This window comes from Antrostomus carolinensis, unplaced genomic scaffold, assembly GCF_000700745.2.
Source record: "Antrostomus carolinensis isolate BGI_N321 unplaced genomic scaffold, ASM70074v2 scaffold4061, whole genome shotgun sequence".
Lineage (NCBI taxonomy): Eukaryota > Metazoa > Chordata > Aves > Caprimulgiformes > Caprimulgidae > Antrostomus > Antrostomus carolinensis.
In genome coordinates, this window is record NW_010296158.1 from 21,797 (window position 1) to 42,760 (window position 20,964).

The 20,964-nt window shown below is 37.0% G+C and overlaps 1 protein-coding gene across 1 annotated transcript in view; it reads left to right on the forward strand.

Annotated features, from left to right (window-relative positions):
- Positions 1-20,964, forward strand: part of ZDHHC14 (zDHHC palmitoyltransferase 14) — a gene marked incomplete at its 5' end in the record, with an annotated part of 49,805 nt that overhangs the window by 17,289 nt on the left and 11,552 nt on the right. The window contains 4 exons of the mRNA XM_029087521.1: positions 7,827-7,964; positions 12,029-12,077; positions 16,957-17,059; positions 18,789-18,898. Coding sequence (XP_028943354.1) covers positions 7,827-7,964; positions 12,029-12,077; positions 16,957-17,059; positions 18,789-18,898 — 400 coding nt within the window. The remainder of the gene's footprint in view (positions 1-7,826; positions 7,965-12,028; positions 12,078-16,956; positions 17,060-18,788; positions 18,899-20,964) is intronic.

A 20,964-nucleotide genomic window follows, 5' to 3' on the forward strand; every position in this document is an offset into this window, starting at 1 on the left:
AGTATAGGCCTTCTTGAACCTGGGGTGGGGGGGTTATCCCTTTCTTTTCAGTAGCTCTTGGTGGATCCTAGTTGGCCTTCTTTGTACCTAATATAAACTTTTGGAGATGGGGAACCAGGATGCCAGTAGTAGTGAAGGTGCACATACATACCATACTGGCATCTTCTATCAATGTTTGTTTCCTATAGGAGATAGGATTCCTCTCACATTAAGTCTGATTGCTTTTCTGTAGATCCTAAACAATGAGACCAAGTGTCAAGATTTTGACAGAAAATATGCTCTATTGCAGCCAATAGACACCTCTTTTCTGGTTAAATTATTGTTTCTATAAAGCACTTCTGCTAGGCAATTGGTTTTGGTCTTGGCCAGATTACATTAATTTATTGTTTTGAAAATACAATGTGTTATCTACCCACCAGTATGCCAAACAGCAGAATTTGGATAAAATAACTGTTTTTAAAAATAGTTTCCCAGATTAAGTGCCAACGTTGTAAATTTATTTTCTTAAAATGAAGAATTAATTACTAAAACACATGTAAGATATAACACACACAATTACCAGTGTGTTCTGGGAGAAGGTTTTCCTTGTAGTCACTCCAGATACAGTCATCCTCCAGCCTGGAGAACACAAATTACTTCAAGAACAGGCTGAGAGGTGGATTGTAACAGTTGTTTTTTATAACACTGACACTGTGTCCAAGAGTAATTTTCCCAGAACTTCATGGTCCTTTATAGCAAAGTGTATGTACTTGGTGTTAGGACTTTGTTTTGCTTGATTTTAGTTCCATTCTGTAGCACTCTTCTTTCATTACTTTATTATCTCCCTTTTTGCTTTTAGTTCTTTTTCATGACCTTTGCCTATTTCTTTCCTTAAGTTTCCTGCAATGAAGAGAGTACCATTTTATTGGAGGTAGCAGTGAAGTGAGCTATGTGACAATATAGTTTTAATTTCTATGAGCTATTCTAGAGCAGTGGCTGGCTGTTTTCCTAATAAATCAATTGCTATTTTTATTTTTAAAAAATTAAGTATGTTTATTTTCTTTTTGTGAATAACGTTGGCCTGCCACTGTTGAAATTTATTAGTTTGGAAAAAGTTGACATTGCAACAGTTTTTCCTAAAAAACCCTACCCAAATAGTTTGCCTTCTGGAACAGTATTTAAGTGATTGTGAGAATGAAATATTTGTTGAGTAGCCCTTGTGTTTGTGTTTCTGATTGACTTTTTGTTGTAGCACATTATTAATTTATGACATGAATAGAGGCCTGTCTTTCCCAATGTTACATTGCTATTTCCGTTTGCATCACCTTGTAGAGGTTAGTGTAGTGTCCAGAATGTAGTCTGGAGTAAACCTTTGGTGAGTGTTTCCCAAATGTAAACTTGAGACTAGAAGGCTCTTTCTGTTCCATGTGTTTAATTTGGGATCAGAGTGCAAAAGTACTGAAGCTTGATGATTTAAAGGATCCATTGTGCATTGTCCATAACAGATGTTCTAAAATAACATCAGCATGCATGTAGATGTAACTTGCAATCAGCCTTTTTTTCATATAAATTCCTACTCTGATTTCATTCCACAAAAGTAACAGCAAAGGCATTGTCAGGGAAATGGCTGTCATATAGGCAAATTTTGTGTAAGGTAAAGTGATCCATATATTTGATAGCTGTTGTCAGTTGATGGCAAGTCCCATCAGTGTTTTTTAAAAAATATGATTAAATAAACAGTTTTCTTAGGACTGATTACTTCAGTCAATGGAACAGAACATCTACACTAAGGATAATTTTTATGAATACGCTATGAATATCAGATACGAGATTTTTTATTAGTGTATGTTAAAGTATCAGACATTCTGAACTAACTGTGAAGAATCTAATGCCACAGTTATATTTGCTTTTGTGTATGCCTACAGGACTCTCAGCAGGCAGTTGGGATTTAACTGCTGTATCTTAGAAGAAAATAAATGCTTTTTGTAATAGAAAGTATTCCTTATATGGAATTTTAAAAACCTCATTTGTTTTACAAAGCATTTCAAGAGCAACCAGATTCTGAAAGTACCAGTTGTCATACAAGGTATCAACTCAAAAAGCCTGAATAGATGCGGTAATATCATGACATCATAGTCTTACAAAAAGCTGTAATTGTCATTATAAATGTGTGCAGATGTGCTGGTATCTCTACATAATTGCTCAGTGTGCATCCACAACAATGGACTTTGTAGTCCTATATTGTACTGCTACTATGAAAAGTAATTTTGAGTAATGCTGGCCCAGTTGGTTGAGTTGTAATGTGATTTTTTGACTGATGCAAGATTTGAATAGCGGGCTGTTGACTCTTCACAGTCCTGGGATGCATGTTTGAGTGTGTTACATAAACACTTTAACATTTGGTGGAAGCCTTGGGTTTGTATCTTTGCCCTACTATTTACTTGAATGGGATGGAAGAATTAGCAAGGGAGTTCTAACTTGTACTCATTGGAATCTCCTGCTAATGTGACCTAGATATTTTTGTATCTGTAGACATTTTGTCTTTGAGACCTGCCTTCACGTTAAGCTTTAGAAAATGTATGATGGTGTGCAGTCATCCAGTTGAGCAAAGGAAAAAGGAAACAGTTCATAAATAATAATAAATGTTTCTGAGATCACAGTGTGAACAGACAAGAAAAGCTGCAAGCTGAAGCGCCAAGCTGGCCTACAAATGTTCCATGTAAAATGCTTTTTTGTTCCTTGTAAATTATAAAACTTTTATTAAATGTTTTGAAAGAGGAAGGAAAGCATTGGGGTCATTTTGTATGTGGTTTCCTGGAGTGTAGTGATTGAAAAATGAAAACTGAACATTTAAGGATTTAAAGAGTCTACATGCTGTGCTGTAGAAAAGCAGAGATTTGACTCTTGGTCTGAGCAGCAAGGAACATGCTTCCGTCTGGGTTCTGAAGCTGAGGTATCAAACAGTTAATGTTTCTTAAGCAAGTTTTCAAATGTAAATGTTTCAGGGAAGGTAAAAACTTCTGAAAAGGTCATTTCATCCCTTCTCTGGCAGTGTGTTCTCACTGCTTCACATGGGCCAGCTTTGGTGTTTGTCTGATACTGCGATGAGCTGGTCTGGGGAGCTAGGCAACAGAAAATTAACCATAGCTTTAAGTTTATCTGGCTCTGTGAAGCAGCTCCCCACAGGGTAAAAGGAATATCAGGCTTGGCCTAAGGACGGAGAGCCATAGACAAAGAGGCAAGAGGTGGTTCACAGGAATGCTAAAAGGGGAGAAACTGGGCCATCTGTTTTAGGAGTACTTCTCGGTTAGGTAGATATGACTGTGACATCATACCACATCCTGAAGGCAAATGCCTTGCTGCTTTTGCTTAAAATCGAGTGCAAGAAGATGACCTACCACAACTTTTCTATCCGTGGGATGCTTCTATAGACAAACTTTTCAACCTTTCCATCTTTCTTCCTCCTGAAGAGTTATAATATACTTTTTATTAACAAGATTTTGCCTTACCAGTGTTTTGATTCTCTTTGTTTGCCCCAAATACTTTTACATTAACTTTGTCATAAATGTATGATCGAATACAGCAGCACATTTATACCCTGTAAACTGCAGTCATCACCTGTAAGCAGTCTTATTCTTCATAACAATCAGTTGCATTTATATTTGCTCTGCATTTTAAGTTTATGAAGCCAGAATTCCCAGTTTTTCTCAGCATCAGTAATTTTTCATTTCTCAGTCAAGTTAAATCTTAATTTTGCTGCCAACATTGTCCAAGCCAAGTAAAGATGTCAGGCAGAGCTTCCTTTTCCAAATCAATGGTTGTTCAGTTTGCAGGCATCTGGAGTGCTGGACATGAACCTTAAGATATTGTGTTACTTCTTCATTAATGCTTATTAAGCCTTGTCCTTCTGTAAGGAAGAAGAAACAGTTCTAGATTTAAGAGAGTTTATAATTCTTAACAGCATTAGAAGTTTCTGCTTAGTGTTTGTCTGTTCACTTTACCAGGGTTGACTGTTTTCTCTTGCATTAATAACTAAGCAGAGCAGCTCACAAGCTGTAATTAACTTGTATTTACATATTTGTGCTCTGCTGAATAGAACAGTCCCTTGGTTTTTAATATACTGTTAGCATATAGCATAAATGTCACATCCCTTTCATCTCTGTGCTTGGGAAGATCATGGAACAGATCCTCCTAGAAGCTATGCTAAGGCACATGGAGGACGGGGAGGTGATTTGAGACAGGCAGCATGGCTTCACCAAGGGCAAGTCCTGCCTGAACAACCTAGTGGCCTTCTGTGATGAAGTGACTACATCAGTGGACAAGGGAAAAGCTATGGATGTCAACTATCTGGACTTCTGTAAGGCCTTTGAGATGGTCCCCCACATCCTCCTCTCTAAATTGGAGAGATATGGATTTGATGGGTAGTCTGTTTGGTGGATGAGGAATTGCTTGGATGGTTGCATCCGGAGGGTAGTGGTCAACAGCTCAATGTCCAGATGGAGATTGGTGATTAGTGGTGTTCCTCAGGGCTCTGTACTGGAACTAGTACTGTCCAATATCTTAATGACATAGTGGGATCGAGTGCACCCTCAGCAAGCTTACTAAAGACACCAAGCTGAGTTATGCAGTTGACACACCTGAAGGATGGGATGCCATCCAGAGGGACCTGGGCAAACTTGAGAAGTGGGCTCATGTGAACCTCATGAGGTTCAACAAGGCCAAGTGCAAGGTCCTGCACCTGGGTCACAGCAATCTTCAGTATCAATACAGGCTGAGGGATGAAGGGATTGAGATCAGCCCTGCAGAGAAGAACTTGGGGGTACTGGTGGATGAAAAGCTGGATGTGAGCCGGCAGTGTGTGCTTGCAGCCCAGAAAACCAACCATATCCTGGGCTGCATCAAGTGAAGTGTGGCCAGCAGGTCGAGGGAGGTGATTCTGCTCCTCTACTCTGCTCTTGTGAGACCCAACCTGCAGTGCTGTGTCCAGCTCTGGAGTCCTTCAGCACAAGAAAGACACTGACCTGTTGGAGCAGGTCCAGAGGAGGGCCACAAAAACAATCAGAGGAATGGAGCACCTCTCCTATGAAGAACAGCTGAGAGAGTTGAAGCTGTTCATCCTGGAGAAGAGAAGGCTCTGGGGAAACCATATTGTGGCCTTTCAGTACTTAAAGGGGACCTCTGAGGACAGGCTGGGAAGGGACTTCTTACAAAGGCAGATAGTGATAGGCTTTAGACTGGAAGAGGGTAGGTTTAGATTAGATATTAGGAAGAAATTCTTTACTGTGAGGGTGGGGAGACACTGGGGCAGGTTGCCCAAGAGGGGGTAGAAGCCCCATCCCTGGAAACATTCAGGGTCAGGCTGGACAGAGCTCTGAGCAACCTGATCTAGTTAGAAATGTCCCTGGTCACTGCTGGGAGGTTGGACTAGATGACCTTGGAAGGTCATCTTCCAATTCAAACCTTTCTATGATTCTATGTAAACCCTTTAATACTTCTCTGTTTTCATTAGAGTTTATTCAGATTTAATACTGTAACGTTGTTTTTCATATCCAACTAGCCTTTTCTGTCCATTTCTGCTTTACAGACGTATTAGGTAGTTATTTAGCTTCACAATGATTGGTGGATTATTTCTTGAGAAAGCAGAACCTTTCAGTTTACTAAGAACGTTTGGAGACAGAAATTGGAGAGGAGCGACAAGTAGGCTAAAAATATCAAGTCAGTCTTTAGTAAGGAATATATATATGTGTGTGTGTGTGTGTGTGTGTATATATACACACACACACATGTATTTGTGTTTATAGATGGGGGAGTGTGTATATCTTTGTCTGCATTTATTTGGATCTATCAAATAGATGTCTACATACATCTAAATATTGTTTCATGGCTAGAAACTAAGCTTTATGTCATTATAATTTGTTGATTCCTACTGTGTCAGCATAAAAGAGAATGAATGTGTATATATGGAATTCATCTTCCACAGACATATCAGGATTTTATTTTTGTTTTCTGAAGCAGAGGGTACAAAAGTACCCTAGGATTGTGCTCTTCAAAAGATTCTGTAACCGTGTTTTTCTTCGTAATATTATTTGCTCATGTGTCGTATTTGGTACCCATTAAATGAAGAGCATAAGGGATTGTTCAGAAGCTCAAATGTAAAAATAAGCACTATTCAAATGCAGTGTCATCTTATTTTGGGAATACAACTGTGTAGCACTGAATAAAGGTTGTATCACCTACCCTTTTAGATACCAGAATGTTTAGTTCTTGGAATTCTTAGAAGTACTCATTAAATCAAAGTATTTCTGAAGCCTTATCCTAAGAAAGTTCAGTAACTTCACCTTGAATAGCCTCATTGGAATTTAAAACAGATTTATGGCAGAAACATGTGGTTCAAACAGCTGTTGTGCAAAACCATTTAAAAAAACCCCTGAAAGTCTGGTGAACTCAGAAATCTGTTGTGCATGTTGGTTTGACCTTTTTTTTTTTTTTTTTTTTAATTAAGATAATACTAATTACATCTTTCAAGGAAAACCTCTGATGTAGGTTTTCAACATAAAGCCATAGCTAAAATAAACTGATATGCTTGGACCGATGTGGCCCTTTAACGTAGGGCTTAAGAACTTGAAATTTATGGCTTGCCTTTCCTGTGGAATTACAAATAGTTTGATATCATACGTCAACGGAGGCATAAAAGTCACAGAAAACAAAACAGGATTTGGACAAGGATCAGAGAGTGAGAGAGGGCCAGCATGAGAGCATCTGTCTTATGTTATGATCTTGGATTTGATTTAAAAATTTAAAATTCTGTCAGTATAATCTCTCCAAAGCAAAGTTAGGAGGTGCCAGTTTGTTTCCGGACGGTTGCTCTGTTTCCATTGCCCAGCCTGCTGGAATGGGAAGGCGGGGTCCCGGCTGCCTGGGGAGGAGCAGAGCGAACTGTTCCCTCTGCTGCTTTCCAGTGCCGGAGCATTTCCCCGTGTTGGGGACACTCATTTCTGCTCTGGCCCTTTCCTGTCTCATAAATGAGTTAATCTCTCAGGGAAATAAAGGGAAAGGGTTTGGTTTAGTAAAAAGAAGAGGGAGCTTATAGTGCAAAGGGTAACAGAGCATTCAGATGACATCTACTAATTTTTATACCATGTGATTTACAGAAAATTCCTGCAAGATTTAATAGATTATTGACAAAAACCCCAAAACTAAAAGAAATGTAAGCAAATTTTATAAGACTGAATTTTAACATTGGAAAAAATGGTTTATGTGAGTGATTTTGCTATTTTGAATGGTTTTGTATGGCAGTGTCAACTCTAAGTGGTAAATAGGTGGTCTGGAATGGAGAATATTTTGAGTGAAGCAATAAAAGGAAGTGGAAGGATGTAAATATTTCATATATCATAATGGATGGATGAGAGGATAGTAGACATAAGTCAGAGGCATGATCATGACAGATATAAATAAAACAACATCAGAAACTCCAGTTTGAGTAGAAGAGCCACTGTAAGAAAAAATCCCTTACTTTGAAAAAATAAAATATCATTGAGTTGGTACTGCTCCATGTGACAGTAAATAAAGACATGCTTATTGGTCTGACTGCAATTTATCACAATAATGCTGTTAGTTTAACAGTTCACCTCAGCCATGCTTTGATTTCTTTAAAAGCTGTAAGGTTTCATTAAAATACTCCTTTTTTTCTTTTTTGGTTTTTTCCTTTCTAAATAAGAAATTCTCTGTGGCTAATTTTCAAACCCCAGTTAAATAATGAGTTTTAACATAGTATTCAGAGACCTTTTTCCAAATAAACAGCATTTTATTAATTGTTTTCCATTTTTTTTTTCTGCCTCTCATTTCAGAACGGTTTGATCACCACTGTCCCTGGGTAGGCAACTGTGTGGGGAAAAGAAACTACAGATTTTTTTATATGTTTATTTTATCTCTGTCCTTTCTGACAGTCTTTATATTTGCATTCGTTATCACCCACGTCATCCTTCGTAAGTATGCTGGTGAAATCAGATTACGTATGTAGCCATTTGCTTGAGTTTCTTATTTTTAAGTTAATCTTTTGATCATTCAGGGTTTCTTTATTTATTTATTTAGCTTTTTTCTGAAGCTTCACAATCCCCAGTGAGTCCCATTCTGGTCTGTAGTAGACCCTGGTCATGGTATTCATTGATCTAGTGCTGGTTTTATCTTAATATAGTGTTAACTTTCTTATTTTTTTGTCCTTTTATGGACAGTTTATTGGAACAGCAGCACTCATACTTTATGTCTAAGTATACAGATAGCATCATTTTCCCAAAGAACTGTTGTGTGCTTTTTTTAACTGAAAGCATGGGTCACTTGCCATCCAAACAAACATGTGAATTAGTACAAAACAGACTGGAGCTATTTTACACTTTTTGTTGTTTGCTGTTTAGTTTTACATCTTTCTCTACCCTATTTTAAACACAAGTTACTTTCATTTGCATAGACATTCTCAGAATAATCAATTTGTAATGGAGTGAATCAGATAAGCTATAGGAAGATGAATATTTATGAGTTTGAGATTTATTTTTATTTGTATTTTGGATGGGGTTTGAGGAGGGTATTTTCAAGACTGTCTTGGCTAGTGTATTTTTTTCTTTTCCACACACTTAAATTTTTTTAGCTCCTATATGATGATGATCATCATAATCTAATTTATGGTGATAGTTTATATGACTTGTCTTTAAAGACCTTTTGTATGTTGTGGGGTTTTTTGAGCTCGCTATCACTAGGAAGGTTAAGAGTGTTCTATCTTTTCACTAGTTATATAGGATATTGCCTTGAACAGTATTTCTTGAATCATTTTGAAAATGTGATCTTTTTATTTCTTTGTATTCTGTATTACAGTGGAAACCTGATAGAAGTAATAATTTCAGTTTATAATACATTTATAAAGCTAACTTGATAATTGCAGTATTTAGAGAATGTTTTACTGAAAATTATGTCAGATTGCTCAATTTCCTAAATTGCTTACGCAGTGTTAAAAAAAAATAATAATTGTATTTTAAAAAACAGAACTCCTGCTCTTATTTGTGCTTCACAAAAGAAGGATAAGAACACTGAGCGGCTCACCTAGAGCTCAGAAATCTAGCACATAGACTAGAGTTAGGGGCACTTTTAGTTTTGAGGGAGTCTGGATCAACAAGTTTTTCTCACTGCCAAATAAAGCATTTCTAATACCAGTTGAAAGAGCAGAGAAAAGATGTACGTGTTATTTTAAAAAGGAAAAGTAATTACTGGGAAAAGAACATGTTCCATTAATACTCAAATTCTTGAAATTTATTTGGGCATACCTGAGCATACACATGCAAACTTTTTACATTTGAGAAGAAGGAAGCATGTTTTGTTTGTTTTTTTCTATCCTCTAGCTTTGCTAGAATTCAGTAGTTGGAAACATCAGTCTGACAATATAAAGCTACTTTTGAAGCTGACCTACCTGTAATTCATAGACAGTGCAGCAGTACTTTTTTGCAGTTTTCAACATACAAATTACTAATATTATGCCAATATTTCATGTTCTGTATGTCAAGTGGGTTTATCTAGTAGATTTTAACTTTACAGTGTTGATCCCTAATTCTACGTGTTAATTAAACAAAGAGCAGAGAAATGAATTGTGCCTCTGTGTGGTTGAGCAGCACTTAAGCAATGTGCAAGTGTTACGGATAATGCATAGTAAATGTTAAATGCTAACTTGTCTAAGTATATCAGCTGTAAAACCTTCTCATTTTGGAGGTTTATCTGCTTTGAATGAGACAGGACAAACCTCCCTAGTTCTAAAGACTGTTTGGTCCTCAAAGGCAATGGGAGCAGATAGGAATTGTGATTGGTTCCTCAGTGTTTGTTTGCTACATCTGAGCTTCAAGCCTAGCTTTCAAATTTATCTACTATAATCTTGACTGTGTCCAAAAAAAGAGTTCTTTACAAATAAGGTTTCTTTATCATATTGATAGCTTCAGTCTCTTTGTGCCTACCATGCTTCTAGAATTCCTTATATCTACCTTTCTAATAGTTACTACTCAACCATTTTTGTTCTATTTTGCAGCCCTGCAGTTCATCAGCTGATGCTGTCCTTTAAGCAGGATTCTCAGTTACTTAATCTGAATCTTTACAATTGGCGTGGAGTGTTTTGTTTTAGCATGTCTGAATAAAACCTTAGCTTTTAGACTTGGGACCATGATCTTCCTGCAGTGTTTCAAAGTCATCCATATGTATTTCCACAAGTTCTGGCAAAATTCTTGATTCTGGAGGAAGTCCTGCTGACTTAATCAAATCCTGTTCTTAGCTCTTCTGAAAATGATGCTAGCAGGATTACCTTCCCATTAGCGACACTTTATTCTAGATATCCTGTGTTAAACTGAATGCCTTCTGATAGTATTCTTTTAAGAAAGGACTGAGGGTATTTATAGCAACTTGTAGGCATTGATGTAAAAAAAAAAAATCCTTTATGTTTCATCTTGATAGGGAAGTTCCTTCTCTGACCATATTGATTACATAGGAAACTGATTTTATTTATATATATATATATATACACACATACATATCTTGATTTAGACAAATTATTTAGATTTGTTTCATTTTTAATAAATCTGGCAAGCTGGCATTTTTATAATTTTTGGTGGGCCTAAGTGATGATAAGATCTGAGATACATCTTAATTTTTGTTTTCTGTGACCTTACTTTTGAGGCATTCATTGGAAATTTGCCCTTTCCAGGATTAAGAATCTTTGCATATAGCATTATTGAAGATTACAAAGTGACTTTGTAAATCAGATACTTTAAAGGTATTGTCTTACAAGATTTTCTTCCATCTCCCCAAGCTTAATGCACTGTCAATGGTAGTGCCTGTCTTCATAGTTACTTAGCGCTGTTTGAGGCATCAGTATTTCAACTGTGTGTTGCAGTTGAGGCACTTTCGCCTTCTGACATACTGGGAGATGCTTGTAAGCATATGACCAGCAGTAGGGAATAGAGATCACACCTACCTGCTGCCATTGCCATTAAGGATCCTTAAAATAGTAAGAAGGTAGGGGGAAGTTCCACTAGTCTTGTGCCTTGAGGCTAAGGACTAGTTATGAGAGTCTGAAAAGGCTCAGAAGTACAAGGTAAGTAACTTTCCCTATTTAACAGCAAGCAGTAAAATTGACCAGACAAGGCTAGAGAATACGTATGTGTATGCACACACACACACATATATGTTTTTCTCTTTTGTTTTAAAGATAAGGTTCTTCTCTCTTCATACAAGTCCTAGATCAATTTAGCTAAGGGGCAATTTTTTGCTGTGGGAAAGTCTTTCAACCTGATGCGTTTAAATTATTTAAATTATAAAGTAAAATGAAAACTGTGCCTTATTCTTATGTGACACTGTGTCAGTTTCTACAGACTAATTCACTTGTTGTATATTTATCAGAGAATTGTCAAATTACCATTTTTTATGAATATCCCATGGTTGTGGAACCCGAGTAGATGCTTCTGCATCTCTGGTTCATTGGAGCATGCTGCTTTTAAGCTCTTTTCAGCTAGTAGATATTTTCTTGTTTGCCCAGAGGCAACAAGCACCTATTAAAAAAATCTTCTATGAAGGTGCAATAGGAGCAGGATTATAGTCTAGAGAACTTTGACTGCTTCCAGAACAAAAGAGGGAAAGTTGAGAATCTGGGTTTATAGTATAAATTTTCCAAGTAAAAAAATTGCTTCGAAGAATAGTATTTCAAACTAAAAAAGTAGCTTATAATTTTTTGTTTCCTTACTAGGTCTGAAAAAAACAGGAATAATCAGAAATCTTGTTCATGGGAAAGTATGCATGCATCAATTTGGTATGACTGAGAAAATATCCTGCAGATGTTAGACCTGATAACTTACCCAACGTTTTTTTCTGATGTTGTTGCTGAGCAACATAATCTCAGATTTATATTAGTAAATATATTCCATGATTTTTCAGTTGATCTTCAAATATTAGTTGTGTTAACTATGCTGAAAACAGCCTGTAGTCCAATTGCTTACTCAGCTGGTAATTTTGGGTTCTGTTCCTACAGGTTCTCAACAAACAGGGTTCCTCAATGCCCTCAAGGACAGTCCTGCAAGATATCCTTTCACTAAACCAAATTGTAGCTCATGTTGCAAAATAATGTCTGAGATGTGTTTTTTGCTTGTTTTCTTGCTATTGTTGGATATGTGCATTTGGGACTTTATCAGTTAAGGATTTCACCACTTCCTGCACGACAGGATTTCCCACCACCTGTTTGAGGTAGGAAAGAGACTATAGCCTGGGGTGGTTTTTATTCTTTATCTTTTGCAGAGTAGTACTCTTGACAAAGGTCTGTAGTTACCATGTGTGCTGGAAATATGTTCCATGTATTTGTGATGGAATTCATTAATATATCTCACACTATACCCTTGCTGGGATTTCATTTAAAATATTAAATAATTCTTGTGCTTTTACAATAGAAAATATCCAAAATCATAGAATGGTTAGGGTTGGAAGGGACCTTAAAGATCATCTAGTTCCAACCCCCCTGCCATCAGCAGGGACACCTTCCACTAGACCAGGTTGCTCAAATGGCTGATTCTTGTAAGAATAGAAAAAAAAGATTGTGGAACAACCAAAACCATACGCTGTCCCTGTAGAGTTCAGTTCTTAAAAGTATTCTTATGATTGTTTATTTTTTTTAGAGAGGTCATTTTCAAGTATCAACTTCTGTTAAATTACATAAAAGTATATGCATGCATAACATAGGGACTGCTGTTGTTGTTCAGCCTGGAGAAGAGAAGACTCTGGGGAGACCTCGTTGTGGCCTTTAGATATATAAAGGGGACTCATAAGAAAGACAGACTTTCTACCAGGGCCTGTAGTGACAGGACAAGGGGCAGCAGTTTTAAACTGAGAGGGTGGATTTAGGTTGGCTATCACAGTAACAAAGAAAGTTTTTATGATGAGGATGATGAAACACTGGAACAGGTTGCCCAGAGAAGCTGTGGATGCCCTGTTTCTGGAAGTGTTCAAGGCCAGGTTGGATAAGGCTTTGAGCAACCTGGTCTAGTGGAAGGTGTCCCTGCTGATGGCAGGGGAGTTAGACTAGATGATCTTTAAAGATCCCTTCCAACCCAAACCATACTGAGATTGTCTTCTGCAAATACTCTGTATGCTTTTTGTCACTCCACGGGAGCTTTCTTTGTATTTTCTACTCAATGAGAGTGGAAATGGCTCCTCCTGTCTGAAAGCAGGTAACATAGTAGAAAAATAGGAAGCTGACAACTTCTGTTTAGTTTCTTCCTTACATTTCTGTACAGACTGTAAGCTTCCCACTCCTTATTTATATGTTTTGAATGGTTTGTGTCTGAATAAGCAGTTTGGACCTCTCACAAAGCTACTATAAAAATAATTCTTTCTCATACTTGGCTGAGGAAAAGTCTTTTTTCCATTGTGCCTCACAAAGTTTGCTCTTTTCCACAGCAGACTAGTAAGAAAAACCTCTTACTCTGTCATTCATAGTTGTGCATAAGGGCAGACCTCTCTTTCCAGGTGGTTTTTCCACATATCAAATTCACCAAATTCTGCAAGCACGATTTTGTGTGTGTGTGTGTGTGTGTGTGTGTTCCTAAGGTAGAGTCACTGAGCTGTACACTCACTTTTTAAGCAAAGCCACTGTTCTGATTTTCTTTGTACAAATGATTTTACAGAGCACAAACAAACTGTTCTAAATAACATAACAATAGCTTCCAATTAAACCAAATACAATCACTTCTTACAAAAGGTGATTCTTTCAAACTGTTTTGAAACTGAGAATAGCTTTCAGTTGTCCTTAAATCAAAAGGTAATTGATTACACATTTGAGGTTCCTTGTACAGGAACAATGAGCTGCTTACTCATAATTTGTTTTCAGACGTGCTGGTTTGAAAGGCTCAGTAGCACATCTTCTAGAAATGGCCTGGTTTGATAGTGATATATTGGGCAATTGAATAGCTTGGTTACAATTCCTAACAGTAAAAATGAAATTGTCCCAAATAGTGTTGGGAATGCTGCTCTCGGGCAAGCCAGTCAATTCAGGCACAGAGAACATTGCCATTTCTATCTTGCTAATAACCCTGTGTGATATACCAAGCTAGTAAGCTGTACTTTATATTGAGAATATATTGGGGGTTTGTATTTGATTTTTAATTAATGCACTGGAGTTTAATTAGTGGAGACATGTTAATCTAACATGAACCACCCCTGCTGTTCTAGAGGTCTTTGGTGTGGGGAACTGAAAGAAGTTGCTTTCTTGGGGAAGGAAATCCCTTTCAGAGGGGAACTGAGAGAGGACTTGAACTGAAAGGTTCCCTTTTTTATCTCTAGGAATTACTATGTGGAGGGAGAAACTCATTTTTCAGGACCCTCTTGAGTGCAATCATGGTGAGAAGTGTCCTGTTAGTGGTATGCTCAGTCATCTGATGAGGTTGCAGGATGCCCTTCTCCCTCTCAGGTTCCCCATTTTTTAACCTGGTGATTCTTCCTCTTAGTCTTGGTATGTAGATTCCACCCAACAGTGCTCATCTACTGCCTTCCTTGTGAATTCTACCCTCCCAAAGCCCAGTTAGGTGAACTTGTATTCTGTGTAATGCTTTTGGGCTGTTTCCCTCTTTTACACCTGTCTGAACCCTCTGCTAACAACAATCTACTTCCTTGACCATTCTTTCTTTCTTCTAGCTTTAGGTGTAGCTATTGCACACTCAACTGAGACTGAATTCCTGTTGTGTGTTGATTTGACTCTCCACATAGTTTGAGGAGATGTCAGGGAGAAAGTAGTGAATGTGCTGCTTAGCAGTGCACTTTGGTCCTCCTCCTGCTTTTGGAGCAGATTTGCTTAGAATGCAAATAGCTCTTTTCTGGCTTTCAAACCACTCTGAGTTAAGTAGATGCTAGGGGAAGTTATACAGACAATTTGAGTATTTCCCAATTCGTTAGGTGAGAGCAGACTTGCAATACAAAACACTTCACTGTTAACTAATATTAGGATTATTTATCACAAATACTTATGTCCATCCTTGCATTTTCCAGTCTGTTTCTCTGTATAATGATGAGGAGCTGTCATATTTCTCTTATATTGATAGGTTCAGTGATAAGGATGTTTTTGTATGTTTTAAGGCTGTGTCCTTGTTCTGGAATATTTAGAGTTGATATTGTCTTGGAAACTGACTTCACTAAAGGTTGGCATACAGTTAATATACAGATTATTTTTATTCTATCTTCTCCTATTGTCTTGTTCCTGCTGATTTATTATGTCTATTTTTCTAGGAACCAAAGCCTTTTCTGCTGTTGATTCATATTCTCTACAAATATTTACTATCGAAGTGCAGTCTATTTGCAGTATTATAGTGCAGTCTATTTTTCAAACCTTTATGCTACGCTGAGAAATGTAATTCTGTGCTTTTTGTCTACATTGTTGCTGTTGGGGGAAATTAGAAAAGTTAAGGGTTGGTCTTGTGGTGCAAAACCGCTTAGTTCATGTAGTTTAAACCAAATCGGGATTGAAGCCCTAAATGGATTCATTAATGACATATAGATCACTGATTGCTGGATGATTATATATTCAAGATCAATATCAGTGATAGAAAGATAAATAGCTGTATTAGACACTTAAGAAATGTTAATAAACACCTACAAATGTCTGTATACCATTGTGTAACTAAACCCCTAAATGTTCTAGTGGTGTGCACACACATGCCTGTGCACAGCTTTGTTACCCTCTGGGAGATGTGAGTGCTCATGCTGTGTGTGTCCCTGTGCTGCTCCCTTCAACATGCAGGTGAGAAAGCACCCCCCAAGCTCACATACCTGTACCTCAGGTGCAAGTCCCTGTATGTTGCACCCCATACTGGCAGTCTGCTGTCTGGATGCCAACTACTAACAGTGTTTGACAGGGAGGGTGCTCTGACAAGGAGGTGCCAGCAGAATAACTTGTGGCTGTACCAAACCAAGTTTTTGACTGCTGCTATTCCCACTTCAAGTTCTCTTCTGCTGTTTTTTGTTATTTTCTTATACTTTGCCCTGATGCCTCCTTCCAAAAGTAATCTTTTAACTCCTCAGCTGCTGTTTAATAGCAGCACAGTGAGTTAGGAGTTGATAGTGTTCCTCTTTAACATGATCAGTTTCGGTCAAATACTACTCAGTTTTGAGTATTCAACCCCATTCCAACTATTTACACGCTTGGGCTTAACAGGAGTTGTTATCCAGGCCATTTGCCAAGGCTAGGCCATCCAGGCCACCCTCACAGTTGTAATGTAAAACATATCCAGTTATTGAGAGAGCAAGTGGACTTTGTATTTTACTTGGACTAGTGCGCTTTGCTAGTGTTACGATCCCTGTCACATCTTAATTTCAGTAACAGAAGACAGACAGGAGAGTCTGTAACAGCACATATGACTGAGATGTAGTTTACTCAGTTGTTGTTGTTGTTGTTGTTATTATACATATAAGCACAGATCTAGAACCCTCAGTCCTGACTCAGGACTCCCATTGTGCACTAAATATTTGTATGAACATATCTGTTCAGTCTTTGCTATTCAGCTAGCCTTGGGTTACCTCTCTTGTGTTTGATCTTCCCCTCACCCCATCAGAAGTGTTATTTACTGTCACTTATCAATTTGCCTGTCTTAATACAAGTGTGATGACTTTTACAGGTTGAACTTGAAAATTTGAATTTCAGCAATTAAGATCAGAACCACTCATCATAGTTTCTGATCTTTTCCAATCTGCAGACCCTTAAATATTTGTTAGTGTAGGTGTCATTCAGTAGCCTGCACACTAAAGCCTACTGACCATAGACTTGCTTTTCTGAATTTAATTTTACTGACCCCTTTGAAGTACTCTAAAGCTCCAAAGGGACTATTAAGTTGACTACCCTGAATTTTGTGATTGTAACTAATTGTTATTGGATATAATATTTTTTTTCCATTTGCTAATATTTCCTTGACTTTCAGTTACTGTGCTGGAAGCTGTGGTGTGTTTTTTCTCAGTATGGTCCATTGTTGGCCTCTCAGGTTTTCACACGTATTTGATCAGCTCCAATCAAACAACAAATGAAGATGTAAGTTCATAGTATATTTCTGCGTGTATGTTTCTAAATAGTAAAGAGGATAAGATAATTAATTCTAATTTTATGCATTTTTTCTCTGTTATTCTTAGAGAAGTCATACCTGCCAGCATAATTTTGTGAATGCCTCAGTAGAAAAAAGGAAGTAACCCGGTCATGCTTGATTCAAAATACCAGAGAGATCTTTTGGATTATATTTGTTGTGGCTTGAAATGTGCTGGTTACATAGTGCGTCCATTATGATTCAGACCCACAGGATCTGTATCTTGAAATAGGAAAATATAGAAGAGAGGAGACAAAGAAAAAAGTATATTTTATACATTTCAGTTCAGTAAAAAATTACTAACTAATTTTCAGTATCTCTTTTTCACTGGGAGTCCTCAATATTTTTTTTACTCAAAAATTGCTTACTGTAAAAATTTCTAAGTATGTTGTATTCTCAAAACAAATATTTCTTCCTTTATTTTATTTTTCCTTTGAAATTTCTCATTTCGACAGTTGTCCTATTTTGCACAGAGGTTTCCGTTGTTTTGGTGTGAAATTATGTTTAACTGTGTATGGAGGCTTCATGTGTCCTCCCCTAACTGAAAGGAGAAATACAAAATCAATGAAAGGATAAAATAAAAATAGCTAGGTAGCTAATGGTATAGAAAGCTTGTTGGAATTTAGCGAGTAATCTAACAAATTACTGCAAATTTAAAATTATTTTGCTGTAATTTTCTGTTATACCTTTTTTCATAAGTATCTGGCAAATGTAAAAGTAGCATCTTTGGGACTGTCAAACATGTGTTTTGTTATTGTTTAAGGCTGCAGTTAAATTATGAATTTTCACAATAAATACCAATCAACCAGAAAAAAACCTACCAAGCAGGCTCAGAATGAATTGTGCCTCAGCAAGTAGCCTGACTTGGAGGAAATTTGCCTCATCAGTAAGACAGATGAGATACTCTGGCATTCCTTAGTTATTAGGTTTAGGCCAACATTTCTCTCTAGATGGACCCAGCAGGCTTCCACTATCCCTGCTTCCTTTAAATAAATGTCTCTTTTGGATTGTTGAAAGTCAGGTAGCAGGGCACAGCAGCAGTGTAACATGTCTGAATATCAAGTAAACTGTTCAGTAATTTCATTTAAAGCATACATTTCCTGTTGCATACCGTAAGACGTTGTACTCAGGCTCTCAAATATCTCACAGTCAAGCAAAACTGGCTAAAAGATAGCATAATGTGGGTTAAAAGGTAGTAATGACTGTGGTTGCTTCATAATATTTTATAGTTCTTTGTGGGCTTTAGGGAAAATAATGTTGTGCAGTATTGTGCAGCTTGAGAATTTACCCGGGAGTGTGGAAAACAAGTGCTCTATTGCTGGCTTTAATGGTATGTTGCAATTGAACCTCTTCTCTAGAACATCTTGTAATATTTGTAAAATTAAGCTTAGACCATTAGGTGCTGAAATTCCTACAGTGAGTATATTGGTCCTTTGAGATTTTGGGTTATCTGGATCTATGGAGGTAAAGCATGTGCTTGCTTGTAAGATTTTAGGACCCAGCCTTTCCTAGCAGCCCAAAGCTCCAAGCTGCTTGGAAAGCGTAATCATGTGTTCTCTCTGGTCTGCCTCTGACATAAGTAGCATGTTGCTGCTTTGGTAACCCTGAATTTGTCTCAGCAATTTTCTGTATTGTATTATATTATATTATATGTGATGCATCTTGTTCATATCTCTTCAGATTAAAGGATCATGGTCAAATAAAAGAGGTAAAGAAAACTATAATCCATACAGTTATGGCAACATCTTTACTAATTGCTGTGCTGCACTCTGTGGGCCCCTCTCTCCAAGGTAAGAGCATCAAAAGTATTGTTAGTATAAATGAAGCCACATGATTATTGATGAAAAAAACTTATTTCTGATTGCTTGACTTTACTCAACAGAAATAAAGTTTTGTTTTATAGTCCATTAGAAGCTTTAAGTTTTTCTTTAGTAGTAAAGAGATAAGTTGGTAAATTGTGGTTAAACTAAGTTAGTGATCAGATTCTGTAAAATATATTTAAGGTTGAAATGAAAATAGATTTGTTTATCTGTTGTTTGAACCTTTGCCACTGCAGTTAATAACTTCTAGCAATAAAAAATGCCTAGTAGTTAGCTGTTGTGTGTTGGGTGATTTGAAAATTCATCTTGCATGTCTAACAGATGTGACATCAGTTTAGGAACATTAAATTCTACAACTAGTTTGATAATTGTTCATTTTGGTCTTTTCACTCTGAATTGTTTATTTAAATGGACAGTAATTTTTCTTTATTTATACTACTATTAAAATATATACCTTAAGCTGAATTTGGTGGTCTTACCAAAGTAAGTGGTGGTCTCTTTTTTCCCAGAGAAAGCTTAATGGATTACTTTTTGCTGCATGCATTATCACTTTTGAAATCCAAAATATTTGTATGTTTAAGGTTGCAGATGGCTTTTCAGCTTGAACAAAATATAAGACACAGCTGAGACTAAAGAAATAAAACTGGCAGCAGGAAAGACATAATCCTCTTCTTATTCCAATGCTTAGTGGTTATATAATTTGTACCATAGAGCCCCAGTTTCTCTGTAGAGAGTGGCTGATTTTTTTTTTTTTTTGTGGCATACTCATGAGTTGAAGCCATTTTGCTGTATCTGGAATTATGTAGTTATGAATCTAGACTATTGAGATGAAAGAAAGTAAGTCACTTTATAGTCCGGTGGCTAAGGTGTTTCATTGGAGGTGGGATTTCCATCTTTGCTGTTATGAATACCAGAGGTGGTTCTTCTAAGAGCAGTCAAAGGTCAACAGGAGAGACTGACATCTTTTCCTAAAGAGGAGACAACTGAGTGACCATTTCCATATACTGGGTTAACACTGTAATTCCTGTGGTGAGAAAGGGTAACTTTGTCTCCTTTTCCTGCCTGAAGCCAACCCTTTAATTCTGCCATTTTGCTTTTCATAAGAGTATGTGATGTAAAAACTCAATGCCATGCTTCAAATTCTTTTGTTTGGCTCCAAGTTGAAATCTTTATTAAACCTACATAATGTTTCTCAGTATTTGAAATAGCAGCTTAGGCTGATACAAGTAAGAGCACACAATAGACCAGACTGGCGTTGGCTCCTGTTTTCTAACAGAGTTTATACATTTTTTTCCTGAATTCCGTATAGCAAGATAACTTACTTAAATACCAAAGTATATGTAGAGTTTTTGCAGGGAGATATTTTGTGACCAACAGTAAAAATTTACTGACTGCGACCTCACTTTTTTTGACTTTTAATCTCAGCTGTGTCCCAAGTCACTAGATACTGATTTTTTCCTTAAATTCTTGTAAAGTGATTTAGCAGCAATTACAGCTTAAAATTAAAAATATTAACTGCCTCTGAGAATGGAATGCAGGTTAAGAGAGGATCTGTAAATAATCCAGACTTTTCTCACTTCTGTTAAAGATCATGTTTCTCATTTTTAAACCTATGCTAGGTTCAGAATTCAGAACACATTTTACATGTTCTGAACAGCAACTTTCAAATCTTAATTTGATCCATAGCTGTCAGCATAGTTCTAACTAGTGTTCTGATATAATTAATCATACACCTATTTTAAAGCATCTGATTTTTGAAGGAGTTTTTTCCACATGGCAGATTGTAATCTCAGGTGGATTTCTAAGTGTTTTGAATGTATATAAAAACCATTCTGCAGACCTTCATGACGAGAGCTTAAACTTGTCTCTCTCTCAGTGGTGGAAACCTCGTTGACTTTTGAAAGGGGAAATGCCTTAGGTTTTTCTGTGCATCCTGTTCTTATCTTTTAAAATTGAAGCCATATTGACCCTTAGCAAATTCAGAGGTCCCATAAATAAGCAAATAAATACAGTTCTGTGCTGACTTTAACTCTCGT